This window comes from Orbicella faveolata, unplaced genomic scaffold (genome assembly GCF_042242905.1).
Source record: "Orbicella faveolata isolate gen_17 unplaced genomic scaffold, um_ofav_v1 contig_4, whole genome shotgun sequence".
NCBI classification, from domain to species: domain Eukaryota; kingdom Metazoa; phylum Cnidaria; class Anthozoa; order Scleractinia; family Merulinidae; genus Orbicella; species Orbicella faveolata.
Window position 1 is genome coordinate 7260293 of NW_028301569.1, and position 18654 is coordinate 7278946.

The window sequence follows — 18654 nt, forward strand, 5'->3', positions numbered from 1 at the left end:
ATATTATCCATTGGGTAAGATACTGGAAACAATTTAAGAATTTTCCTGATCAGTTATTGACCTAAGTTCATCAGTAGGCCGTAATATTAAAATGAAATATACCGCCTGCAGCGAGAGGCTGTTGTTTCACCGGTGGAATGCAACATCACTTTAGGTTATTCCTCAGAATTACATTGCGCATCCCTGCTGCGCACGTTTTTCACGTCATTTGCGCGCGCTCGCGAACGCATGCATACACATCATATGCAAAAAGGTGGCTTTTTCTAAACGGCTTGGTTTGCGAGAGGCAAATCATTGCTCTTTTCTCCAAAACGAGTACCGGTACCTAACGATTTTTTTAACTCAGTTTGAATGCAGCGATCACTTTCTTTCTATACAGTGAATATAGAACAATTTCTATTGCAGAGTAAAAAAATTATCACTGAAAATGAGAGCATAGCCAGTACTCGTAAAAGATAACATGCGGTCTCAAGAACACTGCACGCTTGGAATATATTGAACCCCTGTCGACTAAATAGGGCTGCCTTTATCATGAAATTAAAACGTACATCAAATTGCTCATTAACATTGAAGCAATACAACCATTGTTGAATTTCCCGCTAAACTTTCTCCCTATTTGTCTGCCCTCACAAGACGTTAAGTGAATGATTCAAATATAAGCGTCTACGAAGGTAGATAGTTTTAGGAATTATGGGGTTTATCGAAGGTCTTCCTGCTCCTAAACGAATACCGCGACCCCGCCCTTTTTTGTTTGGAAATTTATGTTCTCTTGAAATAAGCAGCCAACCGGTAAAGTTTGAAAAAAAATCTGTTGTGAGTTCTATTTCGACAGGAGCAGGAGCCATAATCGGGGACGGAGACCGTAAGCAAGCGCCATTTGTAGTATTAGGGTTGTCCCCATGATATGGGACAATAATTCTATTTTTAGAACAAATTGCGCCATCGCCTGCGGCACACGCGCGTACATGCTGCGAGGATTTTTGCGGATGTCGCGCGGAGGAAATGGCGTCCGAAATTCCCGAAATTTTTCATGTTTTTGGCCCACAACTCAACGCGTTCACGTCTGTTGGAATTTTGCTTAAGTATTTTCGTCGTAAGCTGCTCCAGTTTGAGTGAAGTAAGACAGTGTCGAATTTAGGTATGTTCCGCTGTAAGCTTATATATATCGCTGACCAAGTTGTGTTCCGACGGATGCTTCTTTTACATGAGCTGTACATTACTCCACTTTAAATTTCACGTATGTTGAAGATTAACAGCTTTCCATTACACAGCAAAAAACTAGCTGGATATATTTAGATATAGCAGAGCTTCAGGGCTTCATAGTTTCCTAGCTCCTCTTGCCACACACTTGCGAGGAATTTGTCAGTCTATCGCGACCGAAAAGTGAAACAAAATAATTGCTAGTTGGAGTTTCGCTTGAATTTTAAGAACGCTTGATGTTTCATCCAAGGCCCAATAACTTTACGTCCGTAGATACTGCTCAGTTTTATTCGTGTAAAAATCCAGTAAATTCTCTGTTGTCAATGAATGAGAGCGCCCGCCGATGCGTGTTTTCAGTACAGTCAGTAAACATGACAAATTGTACTTCCGCCGCTCTTTCGTGTGAAAGCGTACATCGAACTCAAACAATAACTCTATAGTTTTTAAATATGTTTAAGATTGATAAATGTTTGAGAAAATATTAAAAGCTAAGCTGGAAATATGTGAATAAAGCAGAAATAATCAGCAAAGTCATGATGACGCTTTCTTTAGTCAACTTGGAATAACGATTTCGAGTTTGTTGATCGAGCTATCAAAACTCCTTGTCTATTTTCATTTTCGCAGTGTAAAACTTCACTATGCTTATGTTGAAGAAACACACATGATGTTAGTAGCCTTTTTTGCGTTCGTGAAATTTGTTGAATCATCTCAGCACAAAAGATAACGAAAGAAATCTTTGTCAAGATTTGTTGACAATTCAAACACCGACTCAGACTTGAAAGTGCACGAGCTGCACTATGCAAATGAGCTAATTGTACGCGTCAGACTTTCCTTTCAAAAACTTTTGCACACTCACCAAACAAGCAGAAACAATAAGAAACCGTCAAAACAGGTTTTGGTTATGGTGAACCATTGTCTGAGAAACTCACAAATTAACTCGATACCAGAGTGTAGAGTTTTCTTGCTATATTCTTAAGTCAGAACAAATGCAAAAACATACGCGTAAGCTTACAACTAGCGTGAGCAGATCTTAGTATTCATTCCCAGCGCGAGATTGAAGTCTTTTTTTCGACCCTGAAAAACCCACCTTTTCCGTTAGCTCAGAGCATAAAACTACATATAAGCGCCCTGGTTCGTATTCCCTGCCTTATTCCCTGCCATCGCTGTGAAAAATACGCAAAAGAATCTCTCAACTCTCACCATTTGATCACACAACGTGACAACATCCACGCGAGAGCCCCCGACACGTGCGTGAATCCGCGCGGATAGATGACGTCAGGATGGCGCAATTTGTTCTAAAAATAGAAAAATTGTCCCATATCATAGGTGCGCGCGAATCCCGAGACTTACGGTCTCCGTCCCCGATTATGGCTCCTGACAGGAGCCATAATCGGGGACGGAGACCGTAAGCAAGCGCCATTTCAAGTATTGGGGTTGTCCCCATGATATGGGACAATAATTCTATTTTTAGAACAAATTGCGCCATCGCCTGCGGCATACGCGCGTACATGCTGCGAGGATTTCTGCGGATGTCGCGCGGGGGAAATGGCGTCCGAAATTCCCGAAATTTTTCATGTTTTTGGCCCACAACTCAACGCGTTTACGTCTGTTGGAATTTTGCTTAATTAAGTATTTTCGTCGTAAGCTGCTCCAGTTTGAGTGAAGCAAGACCGTGTCGAATTTAGGTATGTTCCACTTTAAACTTATATATATCGCTGACCAAGTTGTGTTCCGACGGATGCTTCTTTTACATGAGCTGTACATTACACCACTTTAAATTTCACATATGTTGAAGATTAACAGCTTTTCCATTACACAGCAAAAAACTAGTTAGATATATTTAGATATAGCAGAGCTTCAGGACTTCATGGTTTCCTAGCTCCTCTTACCACACGCTTGCGAGGAATTTGCCAGTCTATCGCGACCGAAAAGTAAAACAAAATAATTGCTAGTTTGAGTTTTACCTGAATTGTAAGCAACGCTTGATGTTTCATCAAGGCCCAATAACTTTACGTATTAAAAGCTAAGCTGGAAATATGTGAATAAAGCAGAAATAATCAGCAAAGTTACGATGACGCTTTCTTTAATCAACTTCGAATAACGATTTCGATTTTGTTGATCGAGTTATCAAACTCCTTGTCTATTTTCATTTTCGCAGTGTAAAACTTCACTATGCTTATGTTGAAGAAACACACATGATGTTAGTAGCCTTTTCTTGCGTTCGTGAAATTTGTTGAATCATCTCAGCACAAAAGATAACGAAAGAAATCTTTGTCAAGATTTGCTGACAACTGAAAACACCGACTCGGACTTGAAAGTGCGCGAGCTGCACTATGCAAATGAGCTAATTGTACGCGTCAGACTTTCCTTTCAAAAACTTTTGCAAACTCACCACACAAGCAGAAACAATAAGAAACCATCAAAACAGGTTTTGGTTATGATTAACCATTGTCTGAGAAACTCACAAATTTACTCGATACCAGAGTACAGAGTTTCTTGCAATATTCTTAAGTCAGAACAAACGCAAAAACAAACGCGTAAGCTTACAACAAGCGCGAGCAGATCTTATTATTCATTCCCAGCGCGAGATTGAAGTCTTGTTTTCGACCCTGAAAAACCCACCTTTTCCGTTAACTCAGAGCATAAAACTACATATAAGCGCCCTGGTTCGTATTCCCTGCCTTATTCAATACCGTCACGGTGAAAAATACGCCAGAGAATCTCGCAACTCTCACGCGAGAGCCCCCGACATGTGTGTGGATCCGCGCGGATACATGACGTCAGGATGGCGCAATTTGTTCTAAAAATAGAAAAATTGTCCCATATCATAGGTGCGCGCGGATCCCAAGACTTACGGTCTCCGTCCCCGATTATGGCTCCTGATTTCGATGGAATTACCTTAATGTTATACCCATGATAAGTAATGGTAATAGGTCTGACTGGAGTCCAACTCGGTCTATGATTTTTAGGGTTAGATAGGAAAATAAATACATAAAGTACCTTTCTACATTGTTTTTATATTTTATTTGTGTTAGTTTAGGAATATATCATGTGTGTTCATGCAGGTGCACATTATAAGCAAGAGTATCGTATCTCTTTTGTTTTAGTGAAGGATTGTTGTCAATGGAGAAACGTAGTTTTATAAATCTTCTGAATAAACAGGTATTTAGATGTTCTCAAAATTTGAATATCAAATACTGTGACTACAGACTCATGGTACATTTGCTCTGCGACAATTTTTGCTGTAGTGGTCGAGTCGATCGTCTCCAAGGTAACATAAAAGTTTACAATTATGGCCTAATAATCGGAGCACGAGCATAAGGTGACGTCATCCTGCTTAGCAACAACGTTGGAGAAAACCGCTGGCTCAGCGACACCTCGAAGAATGGAAAATGTTTCAAACGGTTTCCTTCAACTGATGATCGACAGATGATTTGTGAGTCCCTCATACTGTTCCTTGTCATTGCGTTGAAGTATCTGGCTAGACGCTAGAAACATTTCTAGACGCGCTAAATCTCGAACTAATCTTTTTCACCCTCATTATTCATAAATACTGACTTTTTGACAAGTTTTGGTTTGTCTCGCTTTGTCTGTTCAGCCTCACCCCTTCCCTCACGTACTATGTAGCGTGCACTGACCCTACCCCTGCTCGCTTCAGTACAGAAGGACTTTTTTGTCTGAATCTCGCAACATTGTTGTGAGTTGTTCTTGCAAATCTGCATGGAATCCATGTTCCTTTTCTATCTCAGCATAACCCAACGAAGACAAAACTTGAATGTTCTGAGGTTGTTTTCTCACTATTGGTCGCTTTGGTCTAAACAAAAAATATATATATATCTACTAGACAAGAAAAAAATAATAGTAAAGTAAGATAATATGCAAGTAAAAAATAATTGGAAATTACAGCAACAATAAATGTTTTGGTGACATGAACAATTAATTAAATTTAAATTCAATTAATATTTTAAGAGGAGGCCTCCAATCACTTAGAAGTAGTTTTCTAGAGGATCCTCTAAAAGATAAAAGTCTAAACTACATTAAATGTCTAAAATACAGAATAGCTGTAAAAGCTAAAAACGTAAGACTACAACTAAGGTTTAAAACTGGAACTAAGAAATCTATTCATGTGAGAAAAACAGAAGTACCAACTCTACTTTTAAACATGGCTAATACTGTGCTTTGATTGGCCAACTCATGATAGTATAAAAATATTGCATAACAATATATAATTTTAACCTCATTACATGGAATACTTTCGATAGATAGGCTATTTATTCCCAGCATTCCCGCGTGCCTGCTGTTTGCTCTCTCCCCAGCCTTCACTCGATTATCATTAAAAAGAGTTTTGCCTAGAGAGGCCTTAGCGAAAGGGAGTTATCGAGGCTCGATGTTGATTAATCTATGATTACAATGGAGTTATTTGTTCATTTGAAGGATGGAAAGCCATGTTTTTCTTTCACACTGTACGGCAACGAGACTCAGCTGTGTCGTCATAATCATCTTCGTCATCTGAAGGTGGCTCCAGGGTGTTATAAACTGGAGGAGGTTCCTCTTCAATTGCCGGCTCGGCTGTGTCGTCGTAATCATCTTCTTCGTCCGAAGGTGGCTCCAGGGTGTTATAAACTGGAGGAGGTTCTTCTTTAATTGCAGGCTCATCTTTTGTTTGCTCTAAAATAATATGAAATGATTGGTTACAATTCATTCTTTTCACTTCCAGAGTGAAACCTGGTTCGAAACTGAAGCCTGTCAACGTGAGCCCTAGTGTGTGACCATACAAATAAGAGCTATTAGGCAGTAGTCCCATTGATACTGTTTATTATGCTTTACAAGGTGGTTCTAATTTTTACGTTTGTGGATGAAACCCTAGTGTGTGACCATTCAAATGAAAGCTATTGAGCAGTGCTTTCATGTGGTAGTGTTTATTATGCTATACAAGGTGGTTCTCACTTTTAAGTCTGTGGATAAAACCCTAGTGTGTGACCATTCAAATGAAAGCTATTGTGCAGTGCTTTCATGTGGTAGTGTTTATTATGATGTACCAGGTACGTCGTTCTAATTCTTAAGTTTGTGGATGAAACCCTGTTGTGTGACCATTAAAATGAAAGCTATTGACTAGTTCAAGTCCAGTCGTACTGTTCATCATTACAAGATGGTTTAAATTTTATGCAGAAGATACGTTCAGTAAAAGCTGCTTTTAACTTGACGTCTTTGAGTTAAACACTATGGTGTGATCGTTTAAATCAAAAATATTGAGCAGTACTTGCACTGATATCGTTTATTATGCTGTACAAGGTAATTTTATCTTCGAAGTCTGTAAATAGACTGGCCCTAGTATGGGACCACTCATACACTGCTTTTAAGTGGTACTGTTTAATATGCTTTACAACGTGGTTGCTACATAGTCTGGGGAAGAAACAACAGTGCGTGACCCTACAGATGAGAGCTATTGAGCAATACTTTCATGTGTTGCTGTTCATTGATGCTGTACAAGGTGGCTCTAACTCTAAAGTCTGTGGATCAAAGTGTGTGACCATTAAAATGAAAGCTATTGAGCATGCTTTCATGTGGTACTGTTTATTATGCACTGTACAAGGTGGTTCCATCTTTAAACTTATGTAGATGAAACCCTCGTGAGTGACCATCGAGACGAAAGATATTGATCCGTACTCTCATGTAGTGCTATTCCTTTTTTTCAGGTTTTGTTGTGTAGAATTTGTGTTTAAAACAAACACTAACCACTTGACTCTTGAGCTTCCGTTCCTAGCCCGTGGTAACCAACATTCCTTGTAATCATTGGCTCTTCATATATGCCTTCCTAAAACAATTTTAAAATGGCGGTCAGTAAACAAATTAGACTTTTAAAGTTCTTAAGTTTTTAAAGTTCCTGAAAAAAACATTTTCCATTTCCAATAATCTTCGTGTTTTCTTGTAGGTAGCTCGAAAAAACATATAATCCCTGCCCGAAAAATATTAAATTAAGCTTCCCTCTTAAACGATCGCCAATTCAGCATGGAGGGAGGTATGCAGAGGACCCCATCCATACATTAAAATGATAATAATAAAAGAGATATATATCGGAAATTCAGTTTCATTGTCAAGTCTCCTTTGCCGAGATTTCTTTACGTATTCTCCTCAAGTGTGTCCGCTGAAAAATTCTCTTGAAAAATAAAGACCGTGTAGATTAGGGAGAAATCAATACAAATATTATGCGCGCATAGTGGACGACGGGAAGAATAAAGAACAGGGTCCGGATGTTCGAAGGTTGGATAACACTATCCACCGGATAAATCGCTATCCAGTGGATAAGTGTTAACACAACAAACCACGCTATCCCTTGAATAGTGATTCATCCAGCGGATAGCGTTATCCAACTTTTGAACAACCGGGGGCTGACAAGCAGTATCCCATGTTTAATGTTTGCTTGTTAGAACTGACCTCTGGGGGCAGAGGTGGTAAGGGACCCAATCGATACGTGTTGTTGGTTGTTGCAGTTGGTCCTTCGATCGACAGCACACAATCTGTATCGTAAAACTCGTTCTCTGTAATAATTAAGAACATAACATATATGGATGGACATTAATCATAGACAGAGCACTCGAGCCTGTCCATATGCAACTCACACGCCCGTATGGACGAAACAAGTCTGCTAGTCCCGTCTAGACCACTTGTGGACAGCAAGAGTTATTTAACTTTCTGTCCCCGTTTATGTAGTTAGTTAAACAAGTGTTTTTTGGTGCTCACTTCAGCGTTGAGGAAATCTATCAAGTTAAACACTTTGTTGACCTGCAGTTATAAAAAAGGTACGTATAGGTTGCTGTTGTTGTTGTTTTTTGTTGTTGTTTTTTTTTTCGCTTTTTGCATTTTTTTAAATTGATTTACAAACACAATATACATAGGAAAAAACTAAACAAATAAAAGAGGAAATAATAATATTACAGCACAATACTTACTTACAGTACAATATGATCGTTAAGACTACGTACATCGTTCTTTACATAGCTATAACAATACAGTTTGGTACGTACAGGTATGACATACAGAGGGAAAAGCATTGTTCTTGAACTCAACAACGCTGGAAGACTTACGAAAGGACTGGTTGCTGTTTCGTTTCACGACCGCATAGCGGGAGGCCGGGTCAACGGGTTCCTATTGCAAATAGCAAGGGAAAAAGGCATCCATGAGAAGAATGACAATAGGGAGGGGTGCCTGGGGGTGGGGGTAGTTCATTAGACCTCTGAAGTGCTTCTTAGGAGCTTGGATTCATAGGGCTTAGTTAAGAACAACGATAATTGTGCCTTGGAGCCTTTAGAAAAATTCACTGCTTTCAAGCAGCCCCATGTTCTCTATCAACGTACTAATGACCCGCCTAGATTAGCACTTGCTATCCACGGGCTAAATAACATGAAATTTTAAAATGAAGGAAAATAAAGATTATTATTGTTGTTGTTGTTGTTGTTGTTGTTGAAAAGATGGGGAGGGACTTGGAAGCGCGTAGTCGCAAACTTCCTGCTTCCAGCACCCTCGAGCTATTTCCGTGCGTGTTCCCAAAATTAATACAGAAGAGTTACTACATTTTATTTGTTATCATGTTTCAGTTTGTGAAGAGCCACTGGTTTATAAGCATTTCATGTTAAAACTAAACAAGACCAACAGTGTTCAAGAATATTTTCCGTCGTTCAAAAGTAGCAAGTAAACCAAAAAGCAATGCTACTTAACTTTTCAGCAAAGTCAACAAATCAATTGTCTTACCTCGTACCCTGCATCTACAAAGACAAGAAAAAAAAGCCAATTATTATGAAATAATGACAGTTAATTTAAAAGAAAAAGTTAAAAGCATCCATAGAAAAATTCGCAAGACTCAGACAGGTTGTTCATGCTATTTAGAAAGGTTCAGGATTATTATCCAAGTTCAAGGTAAACGAGCTTCCACCTACGGTTAAGTTATGAAATCTTTCAATAAAACAAATCTCAATATGGAAAAAAACTACAGAAAGCGGTGGTTATTCAGCGAAAAAGCTTTTAAACGTCCCCCCCCCCTCCCCCGGGGGGGAAGGGTATTAAGATAGGCTGATAATCCTGCCTTACGCTGTTAGCATAATTTACTTGACAACACGAATGCCATTCACTAGTGGCTGCGCTACTCACTATTTCGATTCTGTTGTAGATAGTGAGTAGCCTAGCAGTGTGTGGTTATTAAAAAGCTGGCGGCCGCTCCTTTGCGTTTTCGAAGTGTCTGTCAAGAAGATTTAGATAATTTAGTAGTCAAATTTTGAACGACTAGTAGATTTATACTAAAATAATTAGATTATTCGCCCTTGGGCTCGGGCTGCGCCCTCGTCAACTATCATGCCCGATCACGCGATTGAAATCTCGAGCTCATAATCAAGTGGATAAAAAGAAAGCTCATTTATTATATGCTCGCTCTGTATACGGGCAAGATAACCGAATCCAGCTTTGTGATTGGCTACCCGAGTGGGCAAGATGGCGCTATCTTGTCACCTCGGGATTACCCGCTGTGTCCAGCAAGAAAATAATGTTCATTTTCCACATTATAAATCCTTTATTGACCAAGCTTGTTCTGTCACGATGGCTTGATATTGGCCTCGTTCTGTTTTTTTTTTTTTTTTGCGTGCTTATGGCCCTCGACTCCGTCTCAGTCCATAATCACGAATAAAAAGAGAAAAAAACTTGGCCAAGATCCAGCCATCTTGACCGAACAAGCCTGGTCAATAATCCATATTCATTAAATTTTTATGGACAGGCATCAAGTGCTTTGAATGAATGAACTATGTTATGTTCACGATATTACAAAAAAAGGAATCTTTTGGGGGTAAACTGATGTAAAGTTGTCATTTTTGCTCACCTCGAGCTCCAGCTTTACCTGGGCCTTTTGGTCTAAAATTAAAGAATAGTTACGTACTCATTAAGAACAGTTATCACTGAAATGAATAGATAGGAGTAATGTAACTAAGAGCCACGCAGCTTTAAGACGTTACGTGAGTAAATAAACGATTGATTGACTGACGTACCGAGCAACCGACACACCCACTGACTGACTGACGGACTGACGGACTGACGGACTGACGGACTGACGGACTGACGGACCGACGGAATGACGGAATGACGGAATGACCCACTGACTGACAGACGGACGGTCGGACAGATCCAGAAGACATTTTGCCTCGTTATTTAAATAAGTTTTCATTGTATGATTTTTGTGAATAATCCTTACCTCGTAGACCCACTTCTTCTCAATACCAGAACACAAACGAGGGCGATTCCCGCCACTAAGGACAAGCACACACCGACCACTACAACACTGTTGTTCTTTTCTACGGTTTTTCTTTTCTTCTCGGTATCTGCAGCAGTTTCTCCAGGATGAACATTGTTGACATTGTCCTTGAAAAACAATAATAAAGCATGCAATAAAAAATGTAGAGTTTGTAATACGAGTGGCATACATGTTATAGTTCCTTAAAAGAGGTAGTTAACGGTTTCCTCATCTTGAAAAGTTTAGCGTAATTTTTTTTAAGATCGTCGCTTGTAATCCTAATTGTTAATCTTCTCCATCTTTAGCCATCCTCGATCCTTTATGGTTTATAATTATCTCCTTGAAGTTTTTTGATTTTAGTAAAACCATTTTTAGGTCTCCGTCAATTTGACAATAAAGTTGACAGCTACTTGTGATAATACACTGTTCGTGGCTAATCCTACGCAGCTCGTCTCGTCCCGGCTAAGGGACTCATCAGGGACCTTTCTGCTTGGCAAACTCGTTGGGCATCGCGCTTAAAGTCCCGTTCGCTAACAAAATGATGACAGCAATCTCGCCTTATATCGCATAAGGATTCCCGACCGCACAAATTCACGAGTGAAAATTGACAATAAAGTTGAAAGTTACTTGTGATAATACATATTACATAATCCTTCAATTTAAAGGTAATTTTGTACTTGGTTAAAATCACTCCAGATGCCATGACTGAGTTCCTTTACGTGATCAAAATATAATTTTTCCTTATAACGGAGCTCCGGCGGCCCGAAGGGTCGCCAAGCGGAGCCCCATACTCATATAGGAAAGAAAAGGAAACCCATGAGTTGATTTTCCCATGGTTATCATGGCTAGCGGTACTGCTCGTGGGCGCGTACGCACGACGACGACGACGACGACGACGGAGTCGCGCAACATGGCGGCCATACTCCAAATAATCCGTTGACTGAGACATGCAGCCTTGATTTACCGTGTATTTCTTTGATATTGGACATCCATGTTATGATCAATTGATACCTGTCAAAACAAGGTATCCGCTGACAAGTATCACGTGACTATATCGCAGGCTCAAGTTTAAAGCTCATTGAGGTCGCGTGTTTTTTTGAAGTTGACCGCTGATCAAGTGCTAGTTTTCAATTGGATCGCGGGCTCATCTGAGGTTAAATTGTTGAAAACAGGGCAGGATTGTTCGGAAGCCGGTTAACGCTAACCCAGGATTAAAAGTTAACCGAATTATAACTTTTTCTTCTATACAAGTGTTTTTTGCTGCTTTGTTTTGTGTGTATAGTGATTATTAAAACTCAAAACAGAAGGCCAAACAATATATAGAAAACCTCAACGCAAAGTTACAAAAATCAAATCGAAATTTTACCTTTTCCTGGGTTATTTAGCTCTGAACAACCCGGCTCAGGAGCTACGCTTTTAGGCTGGCCTAAATCTATATATTAATTATAGGACATAGAAAAGCAGTCGGGCCTCCAGAATAAAGAAAATTCTCAATTAGAGACATACAGTCTTTGTATCGCAAGTTAATCAAGCACAGCACAGGCACGATGCAAAGCAGCGCGCAATATTACAAGCATTTTCTGAATTGCGCGCAACATCGTGCGCAATGCCACAGAATTAGTCTCCCTTTAAACTCATCCTTTATATTATTGCGCGCAAAAACTTCAACAATACGTTTGTCCGTTATCTGTAATATTGCCTTAAAATGGTGTAGCACAGGTGTCAGTCATTTCCTGCCTTTTGGCCATCGATTCTTTCACTCAAACGCAACGAACTTTGTTTTATTTTTTACGACTCTTTTTCTTTATGAAAGAAAGGAATACACAGTCACTGTTTATCCTTCTTAGTATTGGCCACCGAATTGAAAACATAAGAACTTGCTTTCTACGTCAGCAATGTTACGCGAATTGTTGCATAACGTTGCCACGTTACAACATGTGTCCGGCATAAAGGTCATTAAAATGGACAAATGTATGACAATCAGCCAGGCTGGCTAACTGGTCAAAAAACGTTATATTAGTTAGTTAAAAGGAAAAAAAACTAACAAGAAGTAACACCTACATTCTAAGACTGTTCTGAAAACTGTTCTTACTGGTGTGACATTATTCGCTTACAGGTTTTGTGTCATTTCTCTCAATCCGTGCAGTCGGCTCAACTTTTCTTCCTGTTACATGTACATCTACTGCAACATCGTTGGGAACTACTTGTAGTGGTGGGGTTCCTGGTGCCTCTGGAGAAAAGAGTTCACAGAAAGAATGTGAATAGGAAACTACCAAAGCTAATTTTTCAAGAGTTTCTGAAGACAGACATAAAGAAGACATATATACCTGAAAGAGTATAATTTCCTTTCGATTTGACCAACAGACATTGAGATCTTGAATAAGCCTTCTTAGCGACACATGCAAAATCAAACTTCAAAATCAATCCAGAATATTTTGCGTCAAGACCTTTATTCCACTGAAAAACAAAACAAAACAAAACAATACGTGAAAATATGCCTACGCGTATTTTGGCTGTTTACAGTCGAGGGTCGCTAGCACCTTTAACCAAGCTATTTAGCAGTATTTTCATGTGGTATTGTTTATTATGCTGTACAAGGTGGTTCTCACTTCTAAGTCTGCGGATAAAACCCTAGTGTGTGACCATTCAAATGAAAGCTATTGAGCAGTACCTTCGTGTGGCACTGTTTATTATGCTGTACAAGATGGTTCTAACTTTCAAGTCTGTGGATGAAACCCTAGTGAGTGACCATTCAAATGAAAGATATTGCGCAGTGCTTTTATTTCATGTTGTACTGTTTATAATGCTGTATAAATTAAGTACCTGCTGAAACATTTTTTTCAAATTTCGTACCTGTAGATACCATCTGCTGGACCCTCCACCTTTGACTATGAAGTTGTTCGGTTGTTCTTTAATCATTTTCGGTTTATCCAACCGATAAGACCATTGCGCGACCCGTAATCCACTGTAGCATCCATCAGCGTCACCATCAAACAGAAAAATCCCCGCCTTACTGAAGTCTACAACTGCGATCTCTGAAGACGTGGGACGAAAATCGCAATCTACACAGTTTAACAAGGAAAGAAATTAATCAAGAAATAAGTTTAGTGCCTGTGATTTGTAATCTGCACGTTCGTGGTAGTTCGTAACCGAGCAACAACCAATGACAGGAACAGATTTCTGCTGAGCTACGCCATCAGTTTAGAATTTTTCAGCTAGAATCTCCGACGTCCCACTCGCAGGAAAAGCCGCGCGAGCGACTCACGCGAGTGGGTCATGCGTGTACTTACTTAGTTAATTTCCTTCGGTTCTTGCGGGACATAAAGCAACAAAAATCTCTCTCCATTTTAGCCTTACTTTGCGCAGCATGCTGTGCTCGCCCATGTCAGTTTTACCAGTCTCTCAGCTCAGCCATGATAATTCAGCACTGGGTGGTTTTAGCCCGGCTAGGTTTCCTATTTCTTGGGCAAACTTGGTTACTTACAGGAACTTAGCTTTGAAAAGCTAAGTGTATTAAATAATAAACTGCTATTGAATTGAATTGAATTAGTCATGCGCTTAGCATGACGAAAATATAGTGTTCCATCTCTGTCTACGAAAATTGGGACGTGACAAATTTTATATATATATATATTGCCCTTTTGATCATTGTCGGCTGGTTATTCAGCCTATAGCGAATATCACAAGCATCTGCACTAGCTGTGTCTTTTGATGAGGGGTTGAACTGTTGCAGCAAAGTGATTAGTCGTATTGAGTCAGTTTTTGCCTTCTTTAGCTAGCCGAGTGCTCAAACGTTATGAATTACAATGAGACGATCATTCGGAAATACAAATCCCATCTTTCTAAGGCACCTTGCTAGAATTGAAATAACTAAGAGTATTGCTACATGCCTACATTACATCTGAAAAAGCTGTCTAAAATTTTCTGTTTTTTCCTATTTTAGTTTCCCATGCTAAGCACTTTAGTAAAGAAAACTTGATAATAAATAGTTTAACTCTGTGGAAAGCCCAAATCATTGCTTTTGAACTGACAATGAAAATGATCAAAATCAGTTTCGCAAGTATCACAAAACAATTTTATAACTAACAAGTTAATTAATTAATTAATTAGTTTTTAATACGTTTCAGATGAATATTTCTCTTTCTGTCGCTGAAGTCAGTTACGAAACCTATTTTGCTTTTCGTTTGTCGTAAATCGAAAACAAACTTAATCAGAAAATTTCAGAAGGTATTCTTTAATTTGAAGTTATGTAAGTAAAAGTTGGCTACCTAAATCGACGGTTGTCCTCATTGCGACTCAAAAATACATGCGCACTTTACACATTCGACGTGCGCGCCAGTTCACCAAATTAATTTTATGGCATGTTCGAAGACACACATGTCAGTTCGAAAATTGCCGAGGTAGCGAAATGGAGTTTACGTAACGTCGGCCAGAGTAGTAACGTGCGAAAATTTCTCAAAATAACCCGCAACGATATTGAAAACTGTGCTCAAAAACAGTACGACTATCTGACACGTTTATCAGAAATGTTTTATCCTTAAAGCCTCGTTGAAAAGGAAGTTTCCACCACTTTTACGGGAGATAGAATCAAACTGTTTGAGTTAATGACATGCTTGTAGCGTTATAAACGGAACATTTTTGTTGTTGTAAGTGGATGCAACATTTGTAAAAATAATAACCAATTCATAAAGGTTACGGTTGCACACTTAATGCGAAAACCAACACTTCAAATTCTAATTCGACCAGGACAGAGGACCCACATACTTAAAAAGCAGCTAAAGCTAATGTGGCTTCCTCTCTAAATCTTATAATCTATTTATTCACTTTAAAATTCACCTGATTTTTCCGCGTGTTTCGCAAGCACAGGGCCCGCGACTTTATGCCATAAACTTAAAAGTTACCATAAGAAAGGAAAGCAAGTAAAAAACAGATTTGAGAATACAAAGAAAGATCACTTTTTGTAACTCCCTCCGAACTTGTATTCATACAGTTTTATATGATTTATTTGTCATGCTTAACATTAGCTGAAGCCAATAGCTAGGAATAAACAGATTAGCGCTTTACGGCATCATGTTCTTGTATCATACAGTTTTAACGCCGTAAATTGGGATATTGATATTGTATCAAGCAAATTCTCTAAAAACTTCAGTTGAATCGGAACAAAATTGCGAGACAATGTAGAGCACAGCACTTTAAAAGCCAGTTCAAACGAGATGACAGTTAACAAGACTCAACGATGGGAGCTGGATGACCCACAGCTTTCTTCGACAGCCGACAACTATTGCTCCTTACAAACGATCAAAAGCGTACACTACTCATGGAAATTTCAACAAGGTCTAAATTGGATGAGAACGGTCAGTCATGAAACCGTAACACGGTGATCTCACGCATTTAAAAAATTAATTAAACTATTTAGAGAGGAAGCCACATCAGCCTTGGTTTTCACGCGTGTCCTCTATCCTGGTTGAATTGAGATTTGGAGTGTTGCTTTTTGCGGTGGGAGGAAAACCTGAGAACCTGGAGAAAAACCCTCGGCCTTGATCTGGGCTCAAAGTTATATGGCCAAACGAAGCCACTCTCAATCTCTAGCTAGACAAAGAACAAACCTAACTTGACTGTCCTTACCTCCTATTAGTTCATCATTTTGTACACACGCCCTACGGTGGATGAGGTAATTCGGCCTCCTGTGGCTACACTGGCACATGCAACAGCTTCCACCTTTGCAGCCATTCGCTCCGCGGACTCGTCTGCAACCGACGCGGCTGCAAGGCGAGGTATCGGGATTAGAGAAGGCATCAACATCACTCCGTATAACACAGAGTGCGTTGGTTCCACCAAAGACACTCATCAATACCAAAACCACCAGGAAGTGAATGACGAAGGCTCTTTTCCAAAACATACAAGCCATCATTTTGCACGCGTTGTTCTTGAACCAAAGGAGTTGCTGTCGTAAAAGGCGACTCGAGAATCAATCTTGTCGAAATACTTGTGCAGTATTAATAAGTGTTTTTCTCCGCGAGTTTGTTGATTTTTTTCAAAACACCGAAACTGTATGACGCCTTTCAATGCACGAGTGAAGTAGCTTTTTCTCTCGCTACCTGCAGACAAGCCATTGTTTGTTTTTCTTTCTTTTTCATTCAGTTTAGAGTGTGATATACATAGCACAGAATCGAATATTTATTTTAATGGAAACCCAAGCTTTTCTTTAGAGAACTAGCAATATCGCACACATTTTGATTTGCTTAATATTGTTTTTAAAATTGCATAGACACGAAAAGAAAATCTTAAAGCGATATTCGTGACTGTATATTGCGCTAGTTTCGTGTGCAAGCAAAAAGCCACAACTCATTTTGAGATAAGTTCATTTTTGAAAGCAAGAAAAGAGATATCTTACTCTTTAACAGTGAGTTTTAGCGAGAGAGTGTTGTAATCTTCTTGTTTAATTCCTCGACAACTCGACCTAAGCAACAAAGGTATAGATCAGGAATTTCATCTATCTTATTCCAATATTGAGCATGTGCAATTTCAACGGAAATATTACCTAGCAACACTTGAAAGAAACATTGATAAAATCTCAAAGCAAACATATCGCATCTTATAAGGGTAATAAAAGTATAAAATAAGACTGTCACGAAACTACTGCAACACACTATCGTTTTCAAAACGCAACAAAATAGCACTGTCAAGAGTTAAAAGGCGGCTTCACAGTGCTCAAGTTGTGATTAAAATTTTATGTGAATTATTGAAGAACCCATTATAGTTTTCAACGATTTTGCCACGACACGACTACAGAATGTTTCTACCACACATTTTCAATTTGACAGCACAATCCCATGCATGCATAACCCATTACAACAGCACCGTTTTAATAAAAGATTCCGTGCACCCATTTAGTAAGTTTCAATAATACTGAAAAAAACATTAAAAAGAATGAAAAAACAAAACAAAAGAAACCCCATTAATAAAACGAGACCATTAACTGAAGTTTGCATCATGAACATGACTTTTGAGGTTTGACTTTTTCAAGTACTAGTCATACTCGAAAAAGTACCCTTCACAAAGATTCGAGTTGCATTAGCGTTTCATTTTTTATAATAATTATACGGGAAAAGACCAATTCATTTGTAATATCTACTTTTAACTTATTCCACATGCTTCGCTGGGTATGATATTAAAAATTTCACTCCTTTTCACGACAAAATTCCCCGACTATTGTACGGCGATATAATTATCAGTACTTTACGAAATTGAAAAAAAACAATAATACAAATCTTTGAGCTGGTTGAAAAAAAGATCGAAAGATACTTCTAAGTTTTTAAAGAAAAAACAAAAAAACGAAACAAAACAACTGTATTTAAAACCAAAAAAAAAAAAGCACATATAGCTGCCATTACATTTGTCTTATCGCAGTATCCCGTCAGCCAATTTTCAATCATTGTAAAATGGTTTTTGTCTACTGAGCAATTAGATTATGAGCTCGATCGAATTTCTATTGGGTGATAGTTGACGAGGGCGCAGCCCGAGTCAACTGTTACACAAGGAAATCGAGAGTGAATAATCTAATTGTTTTATAAATCTACTAGTCGTCCACAGCTTTATCTAAATCCTCTTCACAGACACTTCGAAAAACGCCAAGAAGCGGCCGTCATTTCGTTAACTTAACAAGGGCACACTGGAACGCTACTCACTTTCTATCACAGAATAGATACTGAGTAGAGTAGCCAATCAGAGCTCAGCATTCGTGATAGAACGCTAGTAGATTTATACCAATAGGTTTTAGTATAATTCAGTACTAGCGTTCTATCACGAATAGCGTTCTCTGATTGGCTACGCTATAGCTACTCCGGCACTATTTACAGTTTATTCTGTTGAAGAATAGTGAGTAGCACAGCAGTGTGCGCTTCTTAACAATATAAAGTTTTGAACGACAAATAGATTTATACTGAAATAATTATATTATTCGCTGTGCGTGATAGTTGACGAGGGTGCAGCCCGGGTCAACTATCACCCATCTCAGAAATCTCGAGTTCATAATCTAGTCGCAAGAGTCAGGTATTGATAAACACGTATATCAGGCCAAAATATGTTTAAATCACACATCGTTGAAGAAAGGTTATCGATTTTGGAATTCACTGGAGTTAGTGTATGGATCATGAACCTTTCAGGCTCTATCGGCTTAGTTA

General features: G+C 38.9%; 1 protein-coding gene across 2 annotated transcripts; it reads right to left on the minus strand.

Annotated features, from left to right (window-relative positions):
* Positions 1–4201: 4201 nt before the first annotated feature.
* Positions 4202–16949, minus strand: LOC110068602 (putative skeletal organic matrix protein 3). 2 transcript variants are annotated; one of them, XM_020775999.2, is made up of 11 exons: positions 16097–16949; positions 13325–13533; positions 12799–12928; positions 12586–12701; positions 10433–10599; positions 10064–10095; positions 8950–8963; positions 8286–8346; positions 7636–7739; positions 6937–7015; positions 4202–5868 (listed from the first exon to the last, which is right to left on the minus strand). In XM_020775999.2, the coding sequence occupies exons 1-11, from the start codon at positions 16380–16382 to the stop codon at positions 5657–5659; spliced, it is 1410 nt and encodes a 469-aa protein (XP_020631658.2). In that variant the 5' UTR covers positions 16383–16949; the 3' UTR covers positions 4202–5656. The 2 variants fall into 2 exon arrangements, with proteins under 2 accessions (XP_020631658.2, XP_020631659.2); XM_020776000.2 differs by lacking the exon at positions 16097–16949 and adding an exon at positions 13829–14059.
* Positions 16950–18654: the final 1705 nt, after the last annotated feature.

Excerpts from the sequence above, each read along its gene's own strand:
- LOC110068602 (XM_020775999.2), bottom strand. The coding sequence starts at position 16,382 with ATGATGGCTTGTATGTTTTGGAAAAGAGCCTTCGTCATTCACTTCCTG. Across the intron at positions 7,016-7,635 it reads TACCACCTCTGCCCCCAGAG|GAAGGCATATATGAAGAGCC; the intron begins GTCAGTTCTAAC and ends AAATTGTTTTAG. Across the intron at positions 5,869-6,936 it reads GGAAGCTCAAGAGTCAAGTG|AGCAAACAAAAGATGAGCCT; the intron begins GTTAGTGTTTGT and ends ATATTATTTTAG.